Source organism: Amia ocellicauda, chromosome 21, assembly GCF_036373705.1.
Source record: "Amia ocellicauda isolate fAmiCal2 chromosome 21, fAmiCal2.hap1, whole genome shotgun sequence".
In the NCBI taxonomy this organism is placed as follows: domain Eukaryota; kingdom Metazoa; phylum Chordata; class Actinopteri; order Amiiformes; family Amiidae; genus Amia; species Amia ocellicauda.
In genome coordinates, this window is record NC_089870.1 from 2,546,900 (window position 1) to 2,559,292 (window position 12,393).

General features: G+C 38.6%; 1 protein-coding gene across 2 annotated transcripts in view; it reads left to right on the top strand.

Moving 5' to 3' along the window:
- mta1 (metastasis associated 1) overlaps positions 1-12,393 on the top strand; it is an 81,779-nt gene that overhangs the window by 39,053 nt on the left and 30,333 nt on the right. The window contains exons 4-8 of one of the 2 annotated variants that reach the window (XM_066694098.1): positions 177-324; positions 2,975-3,038; positions 5,816-5,933; positions 7,384-7,486; positions 10,968-11,067. In XM_066694098.1, the coding sequence (XP_066550195.1) occupies positions 177-324; positions 2,975-3,038; positions 5,816-5,933; positions 7,384-7,486; positions 10,968-11,067 (533 nt within the window). The remainder of the gene's footprint in view (positions 1-176; positions 325-2,974; positions 3,039-5,815; positions 5,934-7,383; positions 7,487-10,967; positions 11,068-12,393) is intronic. The other variant, XM_066694099.1, reaches the window with a different exon arrangement.

A 12,393-nucleotide genomic window follows, 5' to 3' on the forward strand; every position in this document is an offset into this window, starting at 1 on the left:
GCCTGGTTATATACCATCTGATCCATATATATTTAAAAAGCAGCTTCATTATAACAGTAGTATACATTTGTTAGTATAATAACTGTCTATATTGCCCCTTGGTTTTGTCCTTAATGCCTGTGTGTAGTCCATAACCGCTCAGCTCTTCAGATGCAATGTTTCTCCTATGTAACCAGTCCTCTCGGTCTCACCCCAAGGAGAGATGGAAGAGGAGATGGAAAACCCAGAGATGGTGGACCTGCCTGAGAAACAGAAACACCAGTTGAGGCACAGAGAGCTTTTCCTCTCCCGGCAGTTGGAGTCTTTACCGGCCACACACATCAGGTATGGCCTCGAGACCTTGTGTCGCCTTGGTCAGAGGTTGGAGCTGAAATATACATTTTAACTTCTCCTTGGTTGGTCTGCCCATGCTAACCAGTCACATCATATAAAAGAAGCATGTATTGGTAACACTTCACCCTACATGTGGAGTGAGCAAACGTTGATGGTAAAAGGCAGATAAGAATCACTTTCTTCTGTCTGATACCCCATTTCCACTGGCCACATTGAGGTGCACCTCTGCTTGGCTGGGCTGTACACCTAAACTTTGCTGCCAGCGTTTCCATTATTTTTCGTTGGGTACAGCTGCCCTAGGAAGTGAATGCGAGACACCAAAGGTCAAAACGCATTCTGGGACACTCGCACTCTGGGATTTAGTGTTCAAAAACTGGAGGCTGACATGCCTAAAGTGCAATAAACTTTTGACCATACTTCTCCCTGTATCATGATCCCATTAACATTGACAATATAGCTTAACTTAATCATCCTAGATATTTTCCCATATTATTTCTCTGCGGGAGAATTAAACCCATTTGTGTGTGTCCTGTGTAGCCACTTAGCAAATCATGAAATACAGTATGAAATATACAGTCACAGCCTATATATTATTATTATTATTATTATTATTATTATTATTATTTCTTGGCAGACGCCCTTTCTTAAGAACAACTAATACATGTATAAATAAGGCTACAACATGCTGGGATCCATATCTTACTCAAACATAAGCTTAATCAAAGTTGCTTAATGATTGACAAATGATTGACACATCAGTAACATTGTGCACGGCACAAAAAATAAGGGAACTTATAACGGCTTATAATGCCTTACAGGTGCCAGATACACTGGTGTCTATAGAACACATATAGGAAACCATATAGACTCTTTCCATGGATGCCCTTGAACTTGACCTATGACCACGCTTTTAAGTTCAAACATGAAATTGTAGGATTTTAGTGTAAAAACACCACAATGGGCACCATGCCACATATAAAGCAGGCCAAATGTGTTTTTGAAAATAGTTTGAATTTCGATCCTTCCTTTAGGGTTCAAAAGTCAATTTGAAAGTTATAACTTGCCTTATAACTGCTTACAGAGTAGAGATGGTCACTATTACTATTGGACACATACAGGAAACCAGAAGTAGGCAATATAAAAATGTCCTTGGTTTTGACCTTTGACCTCTCTTTTTTAAGTCAAATGCTCATCTTGGGAGATTTTAGCTCTATAAGGCCTAACAGAGAGGAGAGAGGCCTTTGGTCACTATTGAAAATGTATAGGAAGTCATATGCACCATCTAAACATGTCCTTCATTGTTACCTTTGACCTCTTTATCAAGGTTAAACTCATATTCAGTCAGAAAAGTCCTAATTTCACCTAGATGGAAGGCTCACAGCTCCGTTGTTTTACTCTTTTGCAAAGAACACCATTGTTTTACTTAAGAAATGTCTAAATATCCTTTACCTTGACCTCTACATAAAAGGAATTAATAATATATAACACTGTGCTGTAAGACATGCAGGTAGGATAGTGCTTATTGTAGAACACAGATTGGAAGTCATCTATAGTTATCTACTACTGTTGTTCACTGACTTTTGACCTCTGCATCATGCTCAAACTGAATACTGTCTGAAAACTACTCCTGCTATAATGCAAATGTGAGAAACAACTGATTGCAACACTTAAGTGTTTATTTTGAGGGTATTTAAGCTTTTAAACTGTATTTGTATCTTGTACTACATGTACACTGAATTATACTGCTTACTTTACTCAAAAATACTTTCACCAGAAACTTTAGCATTCTAGTTGTAGTTACAATTTCAAAATGCAGTGGCATTGCGTCTGGCTATGTGAGGGATGTAACAGTAGTGCCTCGTGAAACTAGTTCTGGCACAGGCGGAGGTGCACCTGGGCCATAGTGGAAACACCCTGCACCTCAAAGTGGCATGTGGAAACGGGGCATGAAAGACATGCTGGCTTACCCTATCTGTATCTGTATCTACAACACTCAAAGTATCATAGAAAACGGTCCCTGTTTGCGAGGTTTGCGGTTAGCATTGATATACACTCCATGTATGGATTTGGGTATATTCCATTAGATATTCCAAACTTAGACCAATAAAGAAATGTATGTATGTAAATGTGGATCAAAGACAACATAGAAAGTTATTTATTTCCATGAACATCCTTTTTCCTGGGCGTTACATTGGCATTTCCCCGTCTAGCACACTTATTACATTACCATTCATAATGCTCAGCAATATGTCAACATCAGTTATTTCCCTATTCCCAAACATACATCAGCTTTGCAGCTTACTGTATAACATTATATGAAACCAGTGGAGGACCTATCAGCTTCAGATTTTCCATATCTGGAGCCGCAGTTACTGTCCCCAGTAGATGTCAGATTTATTAGTAATAATTCCAGTATTCCTAGTGCCGTTTTGCGCTGTGCTGTCTCCACAATAGAAAGACAGAACACAAGTGGGATTACGCTCATTTGATGAATCCACCCCCGCCCACCCAGAAAAGGTGTGAAGCATGGCTCTTGGGCTCAGGCCAATTAGTAGTGATGATAGGATTGTACTCAGTTTGATTGCAGTGTGCCTTTTTTCTTTTTGTTTCTCTTGCCGCTGATATACAATTATCTCCCCAGAGGCAAATGCTGTGTCACTCTGCTAAATGAAACTGAGACCCTGAAGTCATACCTGGAGCGTGAGGTAAGTTCCAGAGCCCTGAGTCTGTGTGAGCCACAAGGCTATCTACCAGTCCCGCACAAACCTATTAATCCATTGTTCAGCTCAGGTTTTCCTTTAGGGAGGGGTATGGAATGACAACGACTGATTGACACTTTAAATGGAAGAACAAGGGAAAGTGAATTCACCTGCCCGAGAGGGATTCTACCCAAGGCATCACTTTTAGTGCTTTCCACCTGGTGAGCTGGTCTCATTTCTTACCACTGCACTGATTTAATATGGACAGATCCTCATAGTTGTTCCTTCTTTTTAATCCTCAATCAGCTCCATCACTGTCATTCTCTACCCCACCCAGACAACATCTCCCGATTATGTCGAGGGACCACATATATGCATTCTGACACTGAAAATGAAACAAACAAACTTGATTAATGGGAAGAAGCTCTGCATAAAGGAATCATTCAGTTGTATTTGATTTCCCCCTCCCCAGATGCACAAACACACACACGGAAGATTTCGTTGAATGTGCTGATTTAGTGCTTTCAGGTGAAGATCAGCTTTAACAATTAGTGTCACGTATGCCTTTATGGGGTAGGTGTGAAAGATACTGATCCCTCTGCCACTATCAGAAAAGACTTCCTACTTTTCTAGGTTTTGGTTGTTAATCCTAATTCCAAAGCAATATTTTTATTTTGATCACAAAGCATAAATAACATGGGGAAATCAGTAGTCGCCTTTTTTCAGTTTAGGCAATTTAGAAATGCACAATTGCTTATCCTTGACACATATAGTACTGTGCAAAAGTTTTAGGCAGGTGTGGAAAAAATGCTGTAAAGTAAGAATGCTTTCAAAAATAGACATGTTAATAGATTATATTTATCAATTAACTAAATGCAAAGTGAAGAAAAATCTACATCATATCCATATTTGGTGTGACCACCCTTTGCCTTCAAAACAGCATCAATTCTTCTAGGTACACTTGCACAGAGTCAGGGATTTTGTAGGCATATAGTCAGGTGTAAGATTAAACAATTATACCAAACAGGTGCTAATGATCATCAATTCAATATGTAGGTTGAAACACAATCATTAACTGAAACAGAAACAGCTGTGTAGGATGAATAACACTGGGTGAGGAACAGCCAAACTCAGCTCACAAGGTGAGGTTGCTGAACACAGTTTACTGTCAAAAGGCATACACCATGGCAAGACTGAGCACAGCAACAAGACACAAGGTAGTTATACTGCATCAGCAAGGTCTCTCCCAGGCAGAAATTTCAAGGCAGACAGGGGTCTCCAGATGTGCTGCCCAAGCTCTTTTGAAGAAGCACAAAGAAACCTTGAGGACCGTAGACGCATTGGTCAGCCAAGGAAACTTACTGCAGCAGATGAGACGCATCATGCTTACTTCCCTTTGCAATCGGAAGATGTCCAGCAGGGCCATCAGCTCAGAATTGGCAGAAAACAGTGGGACCCTGGTACACCCATCTACAATCTGGAGAAGTCTGGTCAGAAGTGGCCTTCATGGAAGACTTGTGGCCAAAAAGCCATACCCCCGACAACAAGGCCAAGCGACTCAACTATGCACAAAAACACAGGAACTGGGGTGCAGAAAAATGGCAGCAGGTGCTCTGGACTGATGAGTTGAAATTTGAAATATTTGGCTAATGGGTAATAATGACAGTGTAAATAAAGAGACTTTGAATATGTCCAACATGTTTGGAGAAAACATGCAGAATGGTACACAGTTGTCGTTATTGTATTTTGTCCATCTCAGGCATAAATCCACATTACGATGCACAATTGTGAGTCATATTCAACTGAAGTACACTGATAAATGTATTTTAAATGTTTAGCTTACTACTGAGTGCAATTTTTTGCATTGTACACAACATTCATAGCACCCTGTTTTATTTTTTATTTGAATAATTGTTAGTTTTATTGTTCTGAAAGTTCCCTGCCCCGTTTATTTTTAGTCTGCAATTAAGGTAACATACAGTTTTTTTTGTTTGTTTTTTCCTGAAGAATTAAATCATTCCCACTGAGTTCCTTATACTGATCAATTTGTAGTAAAGTTGGTTGATGCCCTTGATTAGAGATCACAATGTTTTTTGTGCTAGAAAGCTGGATGGTGCAGAAAATAATAGTTCCCTCTCTTATCTTGTGCTTTTCTGTGTAGCGGGAGCCATGAATTATTGAAAATGTTGGCCTAGAATGTTATAAGTACATGGGTAATGAAGAGCCCAGAGATTCAGCATGTTGACAGGCAAAGAGAGGATTTACTGCTGATATCTAATTTATTTAATCGGGGAAAGTTCTCAGCAAAAATAATATTTATAATGGGCAAGTGTGCACACAATATTTAGTCCTTCAGCATACTTAATAGTGAGATGTGCTTTATTTTTAACTTGATTCCACACATTGTCTTTCATCAATATCAGGTTGTTCAACAAAAGTTAAAACTGCAAGTTCTCTATTAATGGATGCAAAGAAAATACTGCGTTGCTCATCTTGTCCTGCAAGTATTTCAGAATGGCCTTCCTGCAGGTCTTCACAGGGGTTTACAAAATATTTGACCACTGAAAGCACCGTGGTGGTTGAAATGGAAGAGGTGAAATGTGAAATGCAAAATGAATTCACAAGAAACTTGCTTTAACTGTTTCCATGAGCTCTGAATAAAGAATGAAATCAATGGAAACCTCACAGAAACTCTGAATATCGTCAGCCTAAAGAAAGCAGAAACATCTGTATAACTATGTGCGGATATGGTGTTCCCAATGTTGTGCTTGTTCTCTTTTCAGGACGCCTTTTTCTATTCTCTAGTATACGACCCTCAGCAGAAGACACTCCTGGCAGATAAGGGAGAAATAAGAGTGGGGAACAAATACCAAGCTGACATCACAGACTTCCTGAAAGAAGGTGGGCTGGAGGTCATGAAGTCTTTCCATTAATTAACATGGAAATGCTTCATCTAATCAAGCTGGTACAGTCGTATCAAACAAAAGTGCTCATAGCTACTGAAAATGTTTACTGATTTTTATTTTTATTATTATTATTATTTTACTTCCTCCTGATCTCTGTGTGTTTTGTACTGGCACATGAGCATATGCTATAAAAAGAGAAACAAATAGTTAGCAAACAGGACTAATGAGATCTGGGCTTTTGCTGCCACCAGACAGTAGCTATGAGAGTGCTGCGGAAAAGACAGCTGTGTGAGGATTGAAGGGCCTGGAGCTAAAGATCTTTCAATCACTGGGTTTTCTTTGGGCCTAGCTAACATTTATGAGCAACATAGTCTGAAGAGACGCTACTGAGAGAAAAGCCAAACAAAGGCCATGTACCAATTATTGCCCAGATTATTGTTGAGTGCAAAAACGGAACAATGTGGATTAGGAAACAGCAGCCTGATGATGCCCCAAGGAATATCTCATCACCTAGAGGTAACCTTTGACTGGGGTTGATTGAATTTATGATACCACAATAGTTAAGGACAGCTTAAACCTTTTATATATATATATATATAAATATAAATATAAATAAATAAATTGGTTTAGTGTTTTATTACATGCTCAAAGTGACAATTTAAAATCGGCATAAATGTTGAAATTGGAGTGTGGTATTTAGTTACAGGTGATTTATATATTTGTTTATTTAACCCATTTGGTCACTGTGTGTAGAATGGTGTATGCCACTTCTATTACACCTAACGATGTTGTCTGAAGGGGTTATTTATACATTACACTAACATTTTTGTTTTGTTCCTGGGTAGTAAGTGTTATTTCCTAATTGCTTATGCCTCAAAAGTATAGAAAATGGCTATTATTTCCCACAATCTTTCCTTTTGTGACCAGGACAGTGATTTTTTTAAATGTACCCATTTCCAATTAGAAAACAGGTGAATTTGTGTCTTTTCGTTCACATAAAGTCAGGAAAAAGCAACATATGAATCCAAATTAACATGTGTTTACACTAAAGTAATACAAAAATGAGGGGTTTACGATTATACTGTAAATAAATACATACATAAATTAATTGAAAATGGGTACATTTCAAAATATCACTGTCCTGGTCACAAAAGCAAAGTTTGTGGGGAATAATAGCCATTTTCTATACTTTTGAGGCAGAAGGAATTAGGAAATAACACTTAGCACCCAAGAACAAAAAATGTGTTACATAGTGTTATCATTGAGTGTATATTTCCATTCACAATCAAGATTAATCTGAGTTTGTGACACAGCTTTTACACTTTTACACAGAGACGGAGGGAGAGCATTAAATAGGTCAATGATGTACATATTACTACATGCCAAGGTTTGTATGGGGGAAATGAAAAGTGTGATTAATGTACATGTTTTTGGAACTTGTACAGGTGAGGAGGATGGAAGGGATCAGTCTAAACTGGAGACAAAGGTGTGGGATCCAAACAGCCCCCTGACAGAAAAGCAGATTGATCAGTTCTTGGTGGTAGCACGGTAAGAGCATTTGCACATAGGTTTGGACAAGGTATAAGGACAATATATTTTTATTAAACATGTTTAATATTTATGACTCGAATGGCACCGATCATTTAAGGGTCATGTGATCAGTGTCAGCAGCCAATGAGAGTTGAGCTGATTAAAGAAGAAAAAAGAAACTTGAAGACTAAACATGGTTGTTTTGGGGCATGTCCCTGTACTTAAGTGATTGTGTATTGTGACTTCTTTATGACGCAAAAGATGGTCATTAAGTGTGAGCTGCCCACCTTTCACAGAATCGTGTCGTATTGTAGAAATCGTGTAGTGTGACACTAGCATTACCTGTACGCTAGCCTGTACTGTGTATACGAACATAGTGTATAAGAGTCCTTTCCAATGGAATTTTCAAGGTTTCAACAACAAAAACTTTACTTAGGTCCGTTTTTATATTAATGGTTGTTATTCTGAACTGAATAACGTCATTAAGGTTGCTGCCAATTCCATGTCAGTTATCTACTAGCCTTTTTTTTAGTAAAGACTACTTTACTAAAATGTATTGCATCAATGAAAGGCATGCCAGGCCAGCTCTGACAGCTAAAGAGAAAGACAACATTCTTTTAAAGGGAAGCTCACAAAACTATTTTTGTCAACTAAGCTAAGACGGTAAACTGCATTTTTGACCTGAGTTAGGATTTGCTACATCTGACTTTTTCAAATGTATTCCTACTTTTTCCAGAGCCCCCGTTCACAGTTGAGATTTGGGGCGTAAGTGCATTCACATATGTAGCTGAAAAGCACAGAAAAGTATGCCAGGAATTAAAATGGGATCTGCTAAAACAAACCAATTACGCATGACATTAGGTATGCTTACAGGTGTATGCTATGGATTTAAATCACAGCTCATTAATATTGATTTAATCGCTTTTATATTGTCTTTGAAAGTACTCTTAACCCTTTGCAGCCAACGCTTTCTAATATAATTTAAAACTACATGACGACAAAACAGGTTTCTAGTTCAGCCATCCAATCAACAATCTTGTTAGTTTGTAAATGGTTTAGCAGCATGGTTCAATGGGAAATTGGATTAATACATTATCAAATGTCTGTATCTTCGGTTCATACAGGGTTATACAATTCACCCTGTAAGCTAAGAACATTTTGTAGGACATCTACATTACATTAAATCACAAAACATGATATTGTTGTATGCGTTATTTATCAATATTAAGATTTACAATCTGGAATTTCTATAACATACATACACAAATATATCTACAGTTTATATTATATACTATAGTACCTCAAAGGTGTTATTTCTTAGGTGCTATTTTCCAGACTGGAGTTCGATGCATGTCCCATGGAATCCAACAGCTGTGGTGGGTTTATCACTAGTCTGCTGTTCTGTATTCATGAGAGTTCCCGGAAAAAACGTGCAATTTGTTCTCTGCACTCCACTTTGTTTGTTGTGGACCACAGCTTTTTTTAAAGTCAATAAACAATTTTATTTTCCTTTTAACTTGGTTGGGCCACTAACTTATATCCATATAGACAGCAGCATTCTGTATACTTTCATCCATTTATTTTTTAACTTTATTTTCCATTCAATTTCTGAATTGTCCCAGTTTCTACCTCTTAAAGCTGACATTTTGAATACAGTTGTGCTTAGCAGCACTAGGTTAGCTCTGTTTGGCGCTTGACTCTGTAGGGGAGTGGTTTGAGTAACATCATGCAGTGACATCTTTAGGTCAGCCCAAGGCCCGTTGTGTTCACTTATACAGATAGACTTGCCCTGGGTCAGCTTTTAGGATTTTAGGCTGCATCAAAAGCTGTTCTAATTTTCACCTGGCCCCTTGAGCGTTCACACATGACATAAACCTCTAGTGTGAATGATAATGATAATGCACTGTCATACATTTATCTGGGGTGAGGAACCTTCTGAGGCTTTTGACGAACTTCAACCTTAACCTTAATCTAAATACCCAGTTCCTCTGTCAACCTCAGCTTCCCTCAGAAAAGAGTCAAGGAGCACCAGCAAGACATTAGAAGGGAGATCCTATAAAAGCAGCCTGAGATACAGTTTTACAATTTCCTTCTGTTTCCCCGAGATTCCTATTATTATTATTATTATTAATATTATTATTATTAATATTATTATTATTATTATTATTATTATTATTATTATTATTAATTAATATTTATTTATTAGCAGACACCCTTTTCCCTTACAAAATATCAGAGCAATAATACAGTGCAATGATACAGTGCATTTTACAAATGCTAGAGGTCAGAGGAGAATGGGCCGACTGATTCAAGCTGATAGAAGAGCAACTTTGACTGAAATAACCACTCGTTACAACCGAGGTATGCAGCAAAGCATTTGTGAAGCCACAACACGTACAACCTTGAGGCGGTTGGGCTACAACAGCAGAAGACCTCACCGGGTACCACTCATCTCCACTACAAATAGGAAAAAGAGGCTACAATTTGCCTTGTTACCACTGTGCAGGCTGGTGGTGGTGGTGTAATGGTGTGGGGGATGTTTTCTTGGCACACTTTAGGCCCCTTAGTGCCAATTGGGCATCGTTTAAATGCCACGGCCTATCTGAGCATTGTTTCTGACCATGTCCATCCCTTTATGACCACCATGTACCCATCCTCTGATGGCTACTTGCAGCAGGATAATGCACCATGTCACAAAGGTCGAATCATTTCAAATTGGTTTCTTGAACATGACAATGAGTTCACTGTACTAAACTGGCCCCCACAGTCACCAGATCTCAACCTAATAGAGCATCTTTGGGATGTGGTGGAATGGGAGCTTCGTGCCCTGGATGTGCATACCACAAATCTCCATCAACTGCAAGATGCTATCCTATCAATATGGGCCAACATTTCTAAAGAATGCTTTCAGCACCTTGTTGAATCAATGCCACGTAGAATTAAGGCAGTTCTGAAGACGAAAGGGGGTCAAACACAGTATTAGTATGGTGTTCCTAATAATCCTTTAGGTGAGTGTAAGTTCTTGCATCCTAGATTGTAAAAGCTGATAAGTGCATAAAAGATGTTAAGTCAAAGTTAAGAACTAAGGGAGAGGGAGCGTAAGGGAAATCTAAATAAATAATACTACTAAGTGCTATTAATGCAAAGGCAAGAGTATAACAAAACGTTGTATAAGTGCCTACCTAGTTAGAGGCTTGAGAAACACATTCACTCCCCCCGGCTAAAATTAAATTAATTAAAATAGATATTGCAGACCAATAAAGGAATCCTATAGTCTTAATTGAGACTGGGTACCTGTCGGGTAGGAGCACAAGTACAGCCATCGTAGTGGAACAGACTGCTCCATTGCACAGCAGGGCCTTCTGGATGCAGTTGTGTTGGGAATTGTAGTCCTGTCATTCACAGATGGTCTGCTCGCTCTCTCTCCCTCTCACTCACACTCTCTCTCTCACTCTCGCTCTCTCCCTTCCACCTCTCCCTCTCTCTGTTGTGCTTTCAGTTCTGTAGGTACATTTGCTCGAGCCCTGGACTGCAGCAGCTCCATCAGGCAGCCTAGTTTGCACATGAGTGCGGCAGCGGCCTCCAGAGACATCACCCTGGTGAGCCCCTGCGCTTTCCCTTAATTGACAGAATCAGCAACACCTGGCTCGTGGGCGTGCCTTCGCGAATGTAGAAGCAAGCCGCCACAGCGCTGCATTATGATTGTCATCACTGGAACTTAATCTGAAACTAATCCACAGGATCTAGAGAATGTGGCAATTAGACTGGTGAAGTAGGATTTATGTTGTTCCCCCTCCAATTGAACTTGTTTTCGCTCATTTGTGTCAACCTTGTTGAGCTGGACATTATTACAAAATATATCTATATATCTGTCTATGTTTGAAATTAATATTAGACAGCTGATTTTGCTATGGTAAATGAGAAGCAGGGGTCTTGTGGGGGGGGGGGGGGGGCTGTTTAATTTTTCCACACTCAAGTCTCCTGAACAGCTGACTCACATTTTAGCCCAGCGACCATCTGTAGGTTTAAAGAACACATAATTTGATGGTTTAAAGTTTTTGTCACAGGGAGTGCTGCAGTTCAGATTTGGCTGCCTCAAACTCAACAGCCGTGATTCACAGATATCACACACAGGTCCAAATTGTATACCAGAATTGTGAAGGCAAACCGTAAAAATGCATCACAACAAATAGCTCATCATGTCTTTAATGAATACACAAGCTGTGTCAGAGCTTTTTTCATAAAAATAAAATGGGAGTTTACAGGGCAAGGCCTTATCTTTATTTTTATTTTATTTGTATATCTTTTTTTTTTTTTTTGAGGGAAAAATAAAAAATGTAATTGCATAAGATTTTCTTGGGGTGTGCAAGCAAATGTACGGCATTTGTTTTGTTTTGTGTTCCAGTTCCAGGTTTGCTTTGCCCTGATTAGACTGGTCATCTAGAACACTTTGAAAATGTGTTTCAGGGGAACAGCAGGTGGTGATTTAACAAACGTGATTTATTTATTTATATATTTATTAAAACTGGAACTGTATTTTTCAGGCTAAACCATCACTTTGTGACAAAAACAATTGCAAAAGCACACACATCTTAGATTTAATATAAACAGTAACTCAAAATTAATAACATTTTTGCACGTATTTAGATAATTAACCTCTACCCCAATATAACAAGGTAAAGTAAAAATGGTTTTGAAAGTCAAAACGCAAAGCCGAGAGCATTTCATTGCTTTAAAAAGTATTGTCTGCAAGTCTTAGTTATAGTGTTGATGGTTTAAATCCGTTGATTACCTTTTTTTACCTTCATTTTAACCTTTCCTAGAAGTAAAAACTCCCATCTCCAAAATGTTTTCAGACTATTTAATAGGCTAGTTAACAGTTCATATTACACTACACTATGTATAACATAGTTAGCTGAGTGACA